The sequence below is a fragment of the Pelodiscus sinensis genome, chromosome 4, assembly GCF_052426305.1.
Source record: "Pelodiscus sinensis isolate ZL-2025 chromosome 4, ASM5242630v1, whole genome shotgun sequence".
Lineage (NCBI taxonomy): Eukaryota > Metazoa > Chordata > Testudines > Trionychidae > Pelodiscus > Pelodiscus sinensis.
The window spans coordinates 67,260,477-67,277,098 of record NC_143055.1 but is presented as its reverse complement, the minus strand read 5'-3'; the positions used below and the strand labels follow the sequence as shown (position 1 = coordinate 67,277,098).

General features: G+C 41.4%; 1 protein-coding gene across 2 annotated transcripts in view; it reads right to left on the bottom strand.

The window, feature by feature from the left end:
- HPGD (15-hydroxyprostaglandin dehydrogenase) overlaps positions 1-15,017 on the bottom strand; it is a 43,979-nt gene extending 28,962 nt beyond the window's left edge. Inside the window, exons 1-3 of one of the 2 annotated variants that reach the window (XM_075930221.2) lie at positions 14,599-15,017; positions 14,125-14,248; positions 12,103-12,209 (exon numbers count right to left, since the gene is read on the bottom strand). In XM_075930221.2, coding sequence (XP_075786336.1) covers positions 12,103-12,209; positions 14,125-14,248; positions 14,599-14,691 — 324 coding nt within the window. In that variant the 5' untranslated portion in view covers positions 14,692-15,017. The remainder of the gene's footprint in view (positions 1-12,102; positions 12,210-14,124; positions 14,249-14,598) is intronic. The other variant, XM_006126992.5, reaches the window with a different exon arrangement.
- Between the last annotated feature and the right edge of the window lie 1,605 nt (positions 15,018-16,622).

Genomic DNA, 16,622 nt, shown 5'->3' with positions numbered 1-16,622 from the left:
CATTTAATATGCAATTATAGAGATACCAGGAAGCTGCACCCTCGGCTTGCTATACTCGCCTACCCCACCTTTCTGGCTGCTTTCGCTTTGCTGACAGAGCCTGTCACTGATGATGTGATGGCATTCTGTTGTCAGGCAGAAATAACTTATATATATAAATTTGCATGCTTTTTTCTTGTTTTCTGCCACAATCCACAATGGCATATGTGTCAAAGATATGCTTATTTTAAAGATTTATTTTTATTCATACGGTCTGGTCTTGCCACAATTAATTTCAGTAGTGGCAATCATGATCACTAATAAAAGTTGTGTTCTCTTCACAGGCCTGATCCTATCTGAAGTATTGATTTAGTATTGGAGGGTACTAGTGAGCTTCTGAATGGCTAGGGTGATTTCTGTCTGATAAACTATAGCAGGTTTTTGTCTTGATTCCAGAAAGGATCTAAATCTTTGCCTATGGCATTTAATTTTTTTCAGAGAGCATCATTCAAAAAAAAAAAAAAAATTTCAAGCACAGGCTATTTTGTGGTTTTCCTTGGACATTGTAATCACCATTTTGAAGATTGTACCTTGCATTTTAAATGCGTAGATGTGATTGCCTGGAGATGCCAAAGACAGAATAAGGTAACTTATTGCATGCCTTCTTGAAGGAACTCACATGAATTGTCCATGGTAGTTTTCAGAACAATTGATTAGATAAAGGATTTGGTTATTCCAATCTTCAAGGGAAGGTGGAGCTTTGAAGCAGGTCAGAGAATCACATGACAAAAGGCTGGAAACCATGTTTAAGGACAGGATCGGTCTGGGAGAGATTATATAGGCTTTTGTTGTTTTTCCTAAGGAGTTGTAATTCTCGTATGCTTTGAAAGTAAAACTTAATGCTGCTTAGAAACCACTGTATAAAGTGTGTGTTCATTAGTTTACCTGGTCAATGGTCCGCAAAGAGTTAAACTATACTCAATTCACCCATTGGAGTGGAATCTGGGGGAGTATGCATAAGTGACTGGAGAGGCTTGGTTGGGTTCAGCACTGGTTTCAGGGCTTATGGGCCCTGGAGTCCACATCCTGGGAAGGGGTGCTAGAAGAGGAGGTCAGCACCTGAAAATGTGGGTTGGTGTCATTACAACAGACTGGTGACTGCACAATGAGGAGCTCAAACTCAAAAGACGGGAGAGAGATTGTAGCTGAAATGAACCCACTGCAGTTTTTATTTTCACATTGGTTTGAAAGCTGGGTCCTGGGCAGTTCTTAGGGTTGCCAAGTGTCCGGTTTTGGCTGGTTGGGACATTCTTCCCCTGCTGCAGTTGGTGGGGGGAGCATGGGGATTTAAAGGCACCATGACTTTTTTGTTTGTTTGTTTTTTGTTCAACCAATTTTTTCCCTGCCATGTTCGGTATTTTTTGTGAAACAATCTGGCAACCCTAGTGGTTCTTGCATGCTTGGACCAATTCTATATATGTATTTTAATTTTGCCTTTTTCTATTAACTGCTGTTAGGAGATTGAAATATTTAAGCTTTCTAATGCTGCCATTGAAATATAAGTAATAAACCCCAAAGAAATATGAGAATGCCTAAATATATTTCTATTAAAGTAGTCAGACTAAATTTGTTTCCAAATGTTTTGTAGAGTAAGACATTAAGTTACTTCCCTCTCTATTTACCCCTTCTGCATCCAAATACAAACTTTTTCTTTCTTAATTCAGTTTAGAAATGTTTAGAAAAGTTAACCATATATTCTAAAACTTTAATAATCAAAGGTGCTGCTAGGCAACATTGACCTCGTGTAGTCAGGCAACTTCTCTGGTTTGACACCAATCAGGTCCTAAGGGTGCTGAACTAGAAAGGTTAATTTTAAGTGTTTCTGTTTAATGGTAAACATTTCACCTGAACAATTTATTATAGCAATCTCAATCTTATTTGTTTATATTCTTGTCTGCTCATTATAAAGTAGTATTGTATAATACTGCTACTAATAGTTGTTCTCACAAGCTAGAAAAGCAAATTAATGTTCAGCATGCATGGTAAATAAAATATTAAGCGTCCACTACCCATAATTTTAAGCAATAAACAACCTCAAATTTATTAGTCACTGTGGTAGGAAAATAATGATTAACACCGGTAATCACATTTTATGACATTTATGGGTGTTCTCTAACTCAAGAAAAAGTGGGAGACTAAATTTGTCATTCTCTACTCACATATCATGTATGTTGAGAATATTCAATCATTATTAGACTTTCCTATCTCAGTACAGATTGAATGTCTCTAGACCGGCACATTTTAGTTCAGCAACATCCATAGACCAGCATGATTTTAGTTCGTCGGATGTCCACTTATCATGGGCGTGGCCAAGTTTCCCATGGCCCCATAAAGATTATTTAGAGTTAGCAGTCCTGATTTTCCAAATTCGGTGTTGTTATTTAACTGTAATTTATCCTAAATATCTTCTAAGACCCCAGTAAGCAAGTGGAAGTATTGGTAATGCTACTAGACCATATTGACTTCCTGTAGTCTGGCAAATTCTCTGGCTCCACACCAATCAAGTCCCAAGGGTCCTGGACTAGAAAGGTTCAACCTGTACTCTTAAAACAAAGCATTTTTTCTATACAGATGACAAATGCTCTATCCAAGGCTGTGTCTAGACTGCAGGGTTTTTTCGAAAAAAGTAGTCTTTTTTCGAAAAAACTTCACCTGCGTCTTAATTAAATCGGAAGAACGCGGCTTTTCTTTCGATGGCGGTACTCCTCATTTCACGAGGAAGAATGCCTTTTTTCGAAAGTGCTCTTTCGAAAAAAGGAGTTCTTGAATGCAAACAGGGTTTTTTCGAAAGAGAGCATCCAGACTGCCTGGGTGCTCTCTTTCGAAAATGCGGCTCACTTTTTCAAAAGAAGAGGTTGCAGTCTAGACTCCAACAGTAATTGAAATCAGTGTTGTAATTTTTGTTGACTTCAGAGGAAAATGATTTAACCTTTAGTTACTGTTAATGTTCTTTTTCAGTTAAAGTAAAAGAGAGTCTTTGTAGAACTGGGAAACACTTGCATTGAGTAGAGATAAGCTGTGTAATTCACCCCAGAGGAATCTTTTTTCACTGGGTGCCACTCTTTCTGTGTCTAAATCAAGTTTCTTGCCTTTACTTTCAAAGGTGAAGATAAACTTTGAAGCAGAGGGAGTTTATGTCTTGGTGCCTAGAAACTATGGTAATGGGTGCTCTAGAACAGTGGCTTTCAAACTTTTTGACCTGTGGCCCACCTGGCTCAATAAAAACCTTTCCATGGACAACCAGTTGCTAATAGAAACTCACCATTAATTACATAATTATGCCTAAGCCATTTTCCTAGTGCTGCCGCTAGGGAGACTGGACCCCTTATGTGGTCCCCAACTGAAACACCTCACTCCTCTGGCATTCCAGCACCATGGGGCAAGGGAGAGAGACCAGAAAGCACTGAGTTTCAGGGCTAAGGCCCATGGGCCAGATTTACTCTTGTGGGATTTTGGGGTTAGTGTATTTTGTAGATCCCTTGCTGAGCTCTGGGGTGGGGACAAAAATGAGGGGCTCAGTGTGCAGGACAGGGCTGCTAGTGCACTCCACACTGCTCCTAGGCAACATGTTCCAGGAATGGCCTCTTGCTGTTCCCATTGGCTTCAACTCCCCCAGTCAGTGGGAGCAGTGGGGAAAACCTCCAGGCAGTGTGTGGGGAAGAAGGTGAGGAGTGGCAGCATGCAGAGCTGCTGTGGCTCCACTTCTTCCCCATCAGCCAGATCCAGAAGGGAGGGAAGCCAGCACTGGCACTCCAACCTTGCAAGGGGATAGGGAAGCACGAGGCTGAAGCGCCAGTGCCGGCTCTTTGCTGTGGGGAGAAGGAAGGTGGGTGGAAGGGGGGCTGATCTCAAGCTGTGGACCACCTGGAAGGTAGCTGTGGACCACTAGTGGTCCACAGACTGCAGTTTGAGCACCACTACTTTAGAAACAGCTTACAGAAAGCAATTAGGTAAAACTGACATGCCCAAGATCACATAGCAAGTCACTATCAAAACTGAAAAGATAACCCAGGATTCCAAGCTCTAGAGTTTGATCAAATCAGTAATCAACAATCCTACTCATCTCTGTTCATTGTATATATGGCACTCCACAATTGCCTCAGTGTTTTAAAGAGTTTTATTCCACTTCATGTTAAGCAATAGATGCTAGCTACCACTTCAGTACTAGATATGCCAGCCAATTGTCTTATTCAATATGGTAGTTGTAGTGTTTCTATTTGCTCCTTATTGTTTTGTGTTTTTACTAAAAAATATGATTTTTGTTAAATATGATTTTTGTTAAATAAAATGTGGGCTGCTTAATTATGTCAAACAAAGAAAATAAAACACTATTCCAAATAATTGTTGGTAATGTATCCTGCTTACAATTTTAAATAATTCTTATCCATTTTAAAATATGGTTGTGGATGAATTAATACAGAGAAGTCTAAATTAATTTAGACCTCTCTGGTCCAGCACCCTTGGGACCTGAGTGGTCCTGAACCATGGAGTTTGCTGGATCAGAGGAAGTCAAGGCTCCTCTCTGAGCTGTGGGCGTCCCTGAAGCCTGAGCTTCCCTCCTTGCAGCTGATCCCATGCCGGGGTTCCCAGGGTCAGCCTCCTTGGGCTGGGATTTCCCCTGTTGCTGCTGGCCCCTCTCTGCTGGGGTTCCTGGCCAGGCCAGGGCTTCTCACTGGCTCCATTGCCACTGGGGTTCCAGACCAGAGCTGGGGATCCCCTTGGCTATCACTGACCCTGCTTCCACTGGGGTTCCCAGCTGAGGATTCCTCGTACCTGCCACCATCAGCAGCTGCCTGAGTTCCTGGCTGGGACTGAGGATTCCTTTCAGTTGCCACAGGGGCTCCCCAGCCTCGGGCTCCTCAGGGCTGAACTTCCCACCCCTGCCAACCCAGCTGGGCTCTCCAGCACATGTGGGACTCCCAGATGACTCATGCTCCTTGCCTCCAGGGCTTTCTTGTCCAGCAAGATCTGTGGTCCTTCCTCCTGGACCATGGATGTTGCCGGACCAGAGTGTTCCAGATTTGGGAAGTTCAACCTGTACTTTTGAGAGTGATAGCATTAGTTAGATCTAGGCATAATGTAGGAGCAATCAAACTGTAAACTATACATTTAATTTTCCAGCTATTATAGGGATGTAGTAGCATAGTTTAACCGACTAACCGATAAGCAAAACCTTATAGGTTAATGCTATGGACTACACCCATTCCCCCCAGCCAGTACATTTTTTAGCAGGCTGGCCAGAAGCCTGTCTCAGTCCTGGATTGTGCTGTGTCCGGGACCTACCCCTGCTGTGGCTCTGCAATTAAAGTGTATTAAAAAGTAGGCAGGCTGGCAACTCAGCTCAGTTCTGGTTCATGCTGGGTCCTGGAGCTCAGACTCCACCCGTCCCCCCCTAACCTCCGGACAGGGGCGGCTGCCATCCCTATATCAGAGACAGCAACATAGGGCATCAAGCAGCCAGTCCATGAGGGGAGCCAGTTTTTGACAGAGAGGCAGCAGTGCAGAGTGGCAGGGAGCTGGGAACGGATTTCACTGGCTGCTGGCCCTGCTGTCGGGAACTATAGAATAGTAGAGTAACTATTAAGAATTCATGAGGTTACTCAACTATTCAATTAATTGATATTAAACATCCCTAATCTATTATAGAAGTCTGTCAGAGGGAAGAAAACTTGTATCCAAATCATTGCTCGTAGTAAACCTGTTGTATATGAAGGTGAATGACAAATCATTTGGTTATTCACATGCTAAGAACTAGCTTGAAACACCATCTTCATATTCTGCACATATCTGTTTTGCCTTCAAGGCTTTTTGTCTGTGCTTACCTCTAAACTAGTGAATTTTGTGATTAAACTGCAAAGAGCTTGTCATGGAGATCATGTTATATTCTGACAAATTGTGCCCAGTAATGTACATGAAAGCGATGTCTCAGATCCAGGTGGCAATTTCTTGAAGAAAGCTTTAGTTAGGGTGGAAACAATTAACCTGAAAATACTAGTATTTTGTCTTTATCCATTTTTCAGAGCAGTAACAGAACTTTGTACTTCTCTTATTCATTGGGAAAAAATCACTACAAATACAGCTTCCTTATTAAGTATGGCAAGTATTTCTTCAGATGATGACATGGAAAGATCTCAGACTACTTTAATTGTGAGTAATCCTAGCAAGTTTAACCATATTAGTAATAAGGGTACAACCTGTCCTTCCTTCTATAACATATCAATTTGTTCTGTGGTTCTGATGCATCTGCCTATTGCATATGTTGATAGACTCCTCTTGGGGGAAAACATATAAAATATATCTGCTTTAGTATACAGTGATAACAAAGATGTAATTTGATCAGTTACATCACCAAATGTCTTTACATCAGCAGGTTTGCCCACAACTCCACAATTGCATCTTACTTATTTTGCCTTATGATAGAGTATCTTGAAGACTTATGGCTGATCTGTAACCAATGTCTGCATTTATTGAACTAAATTTCTAAATGGACCTTAAATCAAGCCTCTAAACTTACTAGCAAGTTGTTAAGCCCATGATTAAATGCAGCCCATTTTATGTGCATAATTAATTGTGAGCACAAATAATAGTTAATTGCCTTGACTACCTGTTTTTGTGTCTTCAGATTAGGTCAACTGCAATAATTTATAATCTGAGTTAACTGCAGGCATGTAAATAAAGGCACAATCAATTGTTTGATGGCATAATTAAAGCCTGCCTTTTAAATTCAGACCATTTATGTCTGCCTATACTGACTCTGCATCAACCTGATGGTGTCACTCATTTCTTCCTGTGAGAGACATGCTGTCATCAGTTCACGATGTAAAATATCCTGGAGGTTAGCCTCTTATCATGATTCATAAAAGCTTGAAAGGGGGGTGGATGGAGTAATGTATTTAATTCATCATACTAAAAATGATATTTGGTTACAATGACAAGGGAAAGATACTAAGTTTATCAAATAACATTTAAACTGGAAAACCTGTCCTGGGATCTCAGTTGAACTTGTCCTGAGACAGACCAGTCTGGTGCAAACACTAGTCTGGATAGACTTGTGGAAATCAAGGAGAACAAGAATGTAGTTTAAACTGCAGATGTGCTGTCAGTCTGTTTTTCATGATAATTTGTTTTTTTCATTTGTTTTTAAATCACAACTGATTCTACACCTATTGAATGAGTTTTCTATGACTTCCAAAGTACAGTCCATGCCAATTAGAAGTCTACTTGCTCTGATGCTTTTGCCAGGAACACATTGCAATTCAGTGGCATCTATCCTGAAGGGCTTGAAAGCTCCTTCAGGATAGAGACTTAATTAATACTATCAATATTGCACATAAAGTAAAAAAGTCATTACCACCCAAATCCACAAAGGGACTTAGCACCTAAACCCCATATTTAGATACCTACATGGATTTCAGGGGTATCTGAGTACAGGAATTTAGGTACTGCTGCTTGGTAGGCAGCTAATTTCTATTGTAGAGGTCCCTATGTTTCTGCCTCTGGGTACACGTGTGCACTGCTGGCTCAGGTAGGTGGCTGGGCTCCTATTTTGTGCTTAATCCCCAATGTGTTCCTCAAACTAGGTGAAAATACAGGCCCGTGTGTGTGTGTGTGTGTGCTTGCGCACGCACATGTGCAAAGGGTACAAAAACATCCAGTGAACATGCTCCTCTGGCCAGCTGGAGGAAGGCTGGGGCTGATTTCTTGAGGGATAATGGGGAAAGAGGGGTGGGTGCATTCACACCTTTGTAGTCCATATTTACAAAAAAAAGCACCCTCACAAAATTCCTATATATGGGCCCAAAATAGATAGGTGTTGCCTCATTATATTGTGTATGGAGCCTGATACAGTGTGCTTAGAACATGGCTCATGCTACATAAAATAGGAGAGAGTGTAGAAAGGAGGCAACCTCCTTTAGACCTAATTTAGGGAACTCAGAAAGGTTAGGCACTTAAGAGGTTCACTTCCCCTTCTTGCCTGATTTAGGAGAAGAGATCTGATTAGGAGTTTTATCTCTCAGGCGAGTGCTGATGGGCTACAGAATGTTCTGATGTGTCTATCCTGTTTTAGATGTTCCACTTGCATTTTGAATGATTTATACATTGAGCCAGAGAGCATGAGAATGACTTTTTAATTTGGCACTTAGGGCACTCACCTGTTCAAATCCTTTCCCCTTAAGCCAGGGGTGTCCAAACTTTTTTCAAAGAGGGCCAGATTTGATGAAGTGAACATGCGTGAGGGCCGACCATTTTGCCTGACATTCTTTGAACCATTAAAATTAAATGCAAATTAACTATTTTATGCAAAGTTTATTGCAAACGGCATACTATTCATTTCGTCACATGGATGACAAATCTAAACAGGTGTTAAATCACTCTGCCTTTCATATCTGAAGGCCAGATGAAAAAAAAAATCCAGGAAGCTGAAATATATGTCAGGAACATTGTAAAGTACATTACATATTATTGGTAATAAAGGTTGTCTGTCAACTTTTAAGTTCAAAAAATATGAACAGGAACATAACACCAAGTATACATGTTGTGTCCAAATATATTTATAACTGATTTAGACCAACTGACATTAACTGAGATTTTACAATGTTTTCATCTCAATACATATGGATTCGTTGGGGGCCATAAAAGATAGATATTGCCAAATTACCTGGGGGGCCGTATTAAACTGGAACACGGGCCGCAATTGACCCGCGGGCCGGACTTTGGACATGCCTGCCTTAAGCAAAGAGGGAATTGAAACAGGGTCTCCCACATCCTGGGAGAGTGGTTATGAGGAGGAGGCACCTTCTTGCTCTCTTTTTGCACACCTGTTTTGAGTGAAGTTCAGCCTGTATCACTGCCACTTTTCCAAGAAATGTCTTAAGAGCCTGACTCCAGAAGAGAGTTCCCAGCTATGGATCCTGGTCAGAGAGTAGACACTTTCTTCCAGCCTGGGCATGAACACCTAACTCCCTGAGCAGGTTTAAAAGTCTCAGAGGGGTAGCCATGTTTGTAACTGAAAAAACTTAAACAATGAATGGTCCTGTACCATCCTAGAGACTAACAAAAAGGGGTACTTCTGGACCCCTTGCTCCATTCATCTGAAGAAGTGGGTTGTGGCCACGAAAGCTCATGATATTATCCACATTTTTGTTAGTCTCCAAGGGTGAGTCTAGACTACTGGGTTTTGTTGACAAAAGTGGACTTTTGTCGACAAAACTATACCTGCAACTACACTGTTGCTGAGTTTTGTTGACATAACGTTGACAGAACTCAGCAGTTTTGTCGACAGCGGTAAACCTCATTCTACGAGGAATAACACCTTTTGTCGACAGAGTTCTGTCGACAGAAGGCGTTATTGCATCTACACTTTCCTTTGTGTCTATACTGTCATGTCAACAAAGCGGCTTGCTTTGTCAACAAAACTGGATGTAGTCTAGACACTCTTTGTTGACAGAAGCTTTGTCTACAGTATATGTCAACAAAACTTCTGTCGACAAAAGCCTGTAGTCTAGACGTACCTTAAGGTGCTACAGGCCCATTTGTTGATTACAAAATACAAGAACTTAGAGCATATGATTATACCTTTAGAAAATGAAATATGTAGCCCTAGGCCAATCAAATCTTTTAATATCAACAGAGGGCAACTTATTTATGTGTATGCCAGATAAGCCTCAATAACAGTTGCTGAGTCTTAATCAATTTTTATAGAAATGAACTCCAGTGAAGACTGAGACTAAGGTAGGTGTGCCTTAATGCTATTGTATAAACAGCGAGAAGTCCCGTAGCACCTTATAGACTAACAGATTTATTGGAGCATACTCTTTTGTGGGCAAAGGCCCACTTCGTCAGATGCACGTGGGTCTTTGCCCATGAAGCTTATGCTCCAATAAATCTGTTAGTCTATAAGGTGCCACAGGACTTCTTGTTGTTTATTCTGATTCAGACTAACATGGCTATCCCTGATACTTCATGCTATCGTGTACATTCCACTTTTAAATATGGGGCAATATTTTAGGTTGATCTTGTTTGTAAGTGATTCATTCTCTAATTTTTATGCTCACTATTCCTATTGTTATACATCTCTGTTAACTTGGAATCTTCAGAGTTTGAAATACAGGTTGGACTTCCCTGGTCTGGCACCGTTGGGACCTGACTGGTCCCAGATGAGGGATTTTGCCAGACATGGGGAGATCATTTCTGGATCCCTGCCACTGGTCCCCCTAACCCAGCCACTGACCTCCCGGCCAGCTTTCCACCTTCTGCCAACCCCACTGGCAGCCATTGCTGCTGTGGCTCCTGGATGTGCTGGACAGCCCCACACTGGGGCTTTGGGACCCGCAAGGCACATGCCACACTGGGGCTCTGAGACCTGCTGGGCAGCCGTTCACCATGGTTCCCCACCCCACCAAGCTACCACAGCTCCCAGCCCCACTGGGCAGCCATGCATCAGGTCTCCCAACCCCTCTGGGCGGCCCCACCATCAACTCATTATGGGCAGCCCACTGCCCTGTGTGGCTCAAAAAGATCTTTGCCATGGCCCTTCACCAAGACATTCTGGTCCTGCATCATCTGTGCCAGACCATGCATGTTGCCAGACCAGAGATACCGGTAGTAGTAAGCCTAGGCAGATTAGCATTAGGAGGACTTTAGGTAACAAATTCACTCTCCATAACACATTTTTTTCACAAATCTAATACAGAGAGCCAAAAAACAGACAATCCATGATATTAATGGTTTGTTGATGATGTAAACCAATGTAACTTTTGTTGTGGTTACTGTCATCCAGAAATAATGGCTTTTCAAGGATCAAAGATCCTCATCTGCCAAGGATGTTTTTATTTATACATCCCTGTTTCTATATTTGTAGCCAGATTTACAAGCTGCAAAGATTCCACTGGAATGAAGAATGTGAGAAGTTAATTGTGAAATATGAGAGGCAGAGAGCTTATGAACTTTCCATTCCTTGGGAAACTTACTTATATTCTAGAGCTTATTTGTATATATTTCTTTCTTTCTCCTTCAAGACAACCGCTGCTGTGGATAGGCTTGTCTGCCAGAGACAGCAGCCAAGATTCAGAATGCTACAGGTACTATATGGTCTGCTGGACCAGGCCTTACACGTCATTAATATACCCTAAAATAGTGTAATACTATAGGACATTGTTATGGCCAATAATATTTTAATTTATTATCTTTTCAGAGTTGAATGACTGATCACCAGTTCCAGCACTCTGCTTTTCATCCATATATGGACTATCAGTGGGAAATGTTTATGTACAAATAGCAAAAAACTAGATTTAAGATATGGTATTGGTCTAAGGGAAAACTATTTCTCTGCATGTACAACCTAGAAAAAGTAGAGAAAAGTAAAGGATTTGAAAAGCCTATAACACTATATAACCAATAGATATTTTGCTATAATTAACATTAATAATGTCCAGATATACAACAATTAATGAGTTGCCATAACATGCTTGATTTATTTTATTGTTGACTGTTAAGCTAGATCAGTATTTGAGAAGAGTTTTACAGTTCTAGTACAGTACTTGCTTATGTACTAATCTAATTAACTATAGTGACTCTAAAGCACGTACATGTAGGGCTGAACCATACACTGACCGTGAAGGGCACTCATGAAACTGGAATGTAGGAGAGATTGAGGCTGTGTATGTACATGCAAGAGTGTGTTGCAGGCAATATAGGATTTTTAATTTGAAGTAACATGATGATACGTGGAAAGAAACTTAACTGTAGAGCATCAGTGCATTTACACGTGGTTTAAATAAAAATTGTTTGAAACACTCTTTTCAAATGATAAACTTGTTTCTTTAGATGTTCTCCAGGAGGCCATACATGTTGTATATAAACAAAAGCCAACAACTCAAAAACACTCTCTCAAATCCACAGAATACAAGTTTCCCCTAAAATTTACCTTAAGTAATCAAGTACTATAGGCTAGGATATTCAAAGTGGCCTAAGGGAAATTAAATTAGAGGTGAGTGCCTAACTCCCTTAAAATATCAACTTTAGATATTACAGTATGGATATTTTAAAACAGATAATGCTTACCAAATTAATTTGTATAGTGTTTTCCCAGTCCTTTTCATTATTCACTCCAGCGTTATTAACCACAACATCCAGCCTTCCAAAATGTTCAACTGTTTTTTTAAAAGCACCTACAGTAAAATACAGAGAGAAAGTTTCTTAGCTAGCCATATATTTTAAATGTTACACATGGAATGCAAAGCATGATATTTGTTACCCTACCAAAGTGTGTTAAATTACCATTTTAAACAGTTGTTAAACATGTACTTTAATGTTTAACAAATAGAACACTTGTCTAGCAATTCAGTAACTATTAACAGTAACTCTATTTAAGATTAAACAAAAAACATAATCCTGTTTTTTGTTTCAGCTACATCAGACTAACACGGCTACATTTCTATTACTATTCTATTTAAGATGGTTAATGGAACTAAGATAGTGCAACCACCTTTTCACTCAGCATCTTCTAAAATCAAGTCATCATGTCTTAATCTTGCATTAGTTTGGTGGACTCAAGGATTTCAGAATCTAATCTCGTCTATGCATCTTATTTTAAAGAAAACTTTACATGGCCTGAAAAACTCAAATATTTTAAGAATGTATCCTTTGAGTGTATCCTTGCTCAAGAATGTAATTAATATTGTAATTCTTTAAACTCTCAATAATTCACCATATTCCTTGATGAACTGTGCCTTTTTATGAATAATTGATGTATACCTCCTATATGAAGTTACTGATTCATTGCCTCTCTTGTTGAAAAATTACATCCACAGAGTTTTAATATGTGAATCAGAAATAAATTTAAGAGCCCATATCCTCAGAACCTCTGTTCTCAGCACAACACATGTAGGTAGGGAATTCTAAAAGTGGCTTTGTGGGTCCCTAAAGGTGGTGATATTTTCTGAATAAAAGGCTTACAACACTTTAATGGTGCCTTTTTTTCAGGGTTGCAAAATACTCAAAGACAAAAATATATATTAAAAAAGTATGCAGGTGTCTGACTCAGCAATATGTGCATATTTCACAGCAATGAAACAATAAAGTACTGATCAAGTGACATTAACAACAGCCTCTTTGAAGACAAGAACAGTTTTGAATACTGTCTGTGCTCATTTTACTTTTTTTCTTTTATAGAATCATGTTTTATAGAATCAAGTCCAACTCCCTGCTAAAAGCAGAACCAACTCCAACTAAATCATCCCAGCCAGGACTATGTTTATATAAAATCTGACATCTTTTTCCATGGAAAAAGCATCAACATAAGTGACCACGTTTTTTTTTAACCTAACTCACTGCCTCAGTGAATCTATGCAAACATTCAAGAGATGTTGTGATGATTATGAAGTGTTTGCAAGATGTCTGTTGTGTAATGCTGAATAAAAAGTAAATATTATACATAGCTCAGTAGAGAGGTTTATTCCTGAGAACATTCACAAATCACAGGAGTTCTTTGCTCTTTATTTGCAATGGTTTAAGTCAAAATGTAAAAAGCTGTATTGTGTCATTTCTTACCTTAAAGAGCAACTTTTCATCCTCAGCATTTAAGGCTAGGTTCTGATCTGAGCAACAGCAACCTAAATTCAGACTAGTTCCATTGTATTGCAAAGTAGCTATTGTGGATCACTCAGGACAGAAACTATGACTTTCACGTTGAGAGAGCACATTTCTGAGTCTGCCATGAAGCTGTATTAAACACTTTAAATACTATCCTTTATTACACACTGTACTTTAAAGATTTTAATACATTACTCATAAAATGACCCTATACCTACAACTATGTTCAGTAATGCACAGGCTCTCATACAAAAGTATCACTAAATGTTCAGTGACATCTTTATTCTTTCTTTCCTCTGTGCCAAGTCCTAAAACCCAAAGGCGCACACATTTGCTGAGGGAGAAACAGATCCCACTTGAGTATGCTTGTAAGTGATCAGAAACAGCCTGCCCTCCAGAAGCTTGAATTGCAGTTATAGGTGCAGTAGTCCTATTTTTTCCAGGTTGCTGCATGGTAAGATGGTGTATAACATTGACCGACTCCCTCCTTACCTTGCAGTTGCTCCTCATGTGTAACATCGCACTGAATGAAGAGAGTCCTCTGAGCTTCAAACTGCTCATCCAGGGCAGCTTTGCTCGCCTCACCGGCTTCAAGGTTCCGATCCACGAGAGCCACCTGTGCCATGAAGGCAGCGTGGTGAGGTAAGGCACATTCCGAGGTATTGGGGGGGGGGGACACAGACGGAATCCTCCCTCCCCCCCCCCCCGCAAGCCCACGCAGCCCTTTAGCAGCCGGGGAGCAGACGTACCTAAGGGCCTTGGTGCTCCCGGCTGCACGCTTCGCGAGAAGGAAAACTTGCTGTGGGAAGGGACCCGCAGCCAGGAGAGGGAGAGCAGCAGGTACCTACTAGGGGAGGCAGAGAAGGGCTCGTGGTTTCCTAGCAGGCAGGCTGGAAGCCGCCCGCCAAGATGCACCAGTGGCTGAGGGACGGCCGGGGTCTCCCCGCCAGGGACTCTCACGCTTACCTTCGCGCCCTCCTCTAGCAGCGCCTGGACAAAGGCTCTGCCAATGCCCTGCGCTGCGCCAGTCACCAGCGCCACCTTGCCATTCACGTGCATGGTCGCTGCCTGCTAAAGGCGGAGTGCGGCGCCCGTGTCTGTCCGTCCCTCGCCACGGCTGGCAGGGCTCTGGGGCGTGCGCTCTCGCGCTGGGTATTTATAGCGTCACTGTCTCCTTTATCTGACGGTCGTGTGTCTGGGGCGAGCAGGCGAGAAGGAAGCTGTCAAGCGCACCAGCCCCGGGGAGCCTCATTCGGTGTCACCTGCCCTGTAGCTCACACCCACCCTCCTTCCTCCTCCACATGCCCAGTCTCCCGGGACTCCGCGCGGACAGCAGCCCAGTGCGTGCCTGTCTGGGAGCTGGCGCGAGTCCAGTCTGGCCAGAGTTCCCTGAGCGCACCCCAGGGGGAGAGGGAGGCAGGGGCGCTGCACACTTCGCTTCTCCCATTCGCTGGCATGATTATTGTTGGATTATTTCCCCCTCCTCCCAGCAAACAAAAGCCCGAGCTGCAGACTCTGGGGACAGGTCCTGCCTCCTTTCTTCCCCTTTGCGTCTGGGCGAATGGCGTGAGAACAAGTTACGGGACTTTTGATAAGGCTTCTGGCAACTGTTCAGGTTTTACGCGTTCTGATTAGCCCAGTTCGTATCAGCAGCAGGCTAACAATTGGAACAGGCTTTAGAACTTGAAACAAAAACAAACGCGAAGTCTCTCCTGAGACTCCTAGTGCATTGTTGGGTCCTCATCACTCCTCCCCGCCAACCTTTCTAACAGCTGGGGAAATCTTGTGCGAGTTCAAACCTGACCTGTGTGGCCACCATGAATAGTAGCCAGGTCGCTGCTACTGCTTTCTAGAAATGTGAGGGTTATCCGGTTACTAAGGTAAATAATAAGGTACCTTTAAAAATTGTAACTAAGTCTGCCACAATCTATTCATCACAAAATGTGAGCCAGATTTTAATTAAAGGACATTATTTAAAAAGTACTGTTTGCCTCTCCACAGGACACTCAGATGTCTCAAAAGTTAAAATCAACAATAAGCAAACCTGTAATAACATAAATAAATAAAGTGTTTCAAAGCCAACAAAAGTGGTGTCAGTAAGAAGATGGAAACATTGAGGCAAATTTCTGCTTGGTATAATTCCATTATAAATCCAAGTATTTACACAGGAGACAATTTGTTTTTGGGTGTGTTTGCACTGCACCATTATTTCGAGATAACTCGTGTTATTTTGAAATAAGAATTTGAGCATCTATACAGCCATTCTGTTATTTCAAAATAATTTTGAAATAATGGACGGCTTATTCCAAAATCTGTAAACCTCATTCTGGGAGGAATAATGCCTATTCCAAAAGAGCTATTTCAAAATAAGACATCTGTAAATACTCCACTGCTGCTATTTTGAAATAGCCCCTTGCAAGGGCCATTCGAAGTTATTCCTCCCCAGTGCCTCTTGAGGCTCTACATTGAGACAGCACATCTACATTAGGGAAGTCTGCCTCGGACTAATTTTGAGGCTTCCCTGCAGTGTAGATGTGCTATTCCAAAATAATCTATTTTGGAATACCTATTCCGGAATATTTTATTTCGAAATAAGCATGCAGTGTAACGGTCCAGTTCAGCATTTCTTGCATTTCTATAGTCCTATTGACTCCAGTAGGAGTTTGGGTGTGCATGAATTTAGGCTTAAGTCCAATATATTTTATGCTTTTATATAGAGAAATTCAAAATCAGAATAAATTTGTGGCAATAGTCATATATCTTATATATATACTAGAGGATCTTATACTATTTTTTTTTTGGAGGCTGAGCTGTACACTTAGCTGAGTTCTTTGGTCCCCTTTCTACACCTGTAGATAGTCAGAATTCTGATTTTGGTGAAAGTCAAAATAGGATCCAGTTTTCCCATTTACATCAACATCAATCTAGGGAGAGGGTGAGGTTTGACCAGGGGCGGCCCGTGAAGCTAGGCAAACTAGGCAGTTGCCTAA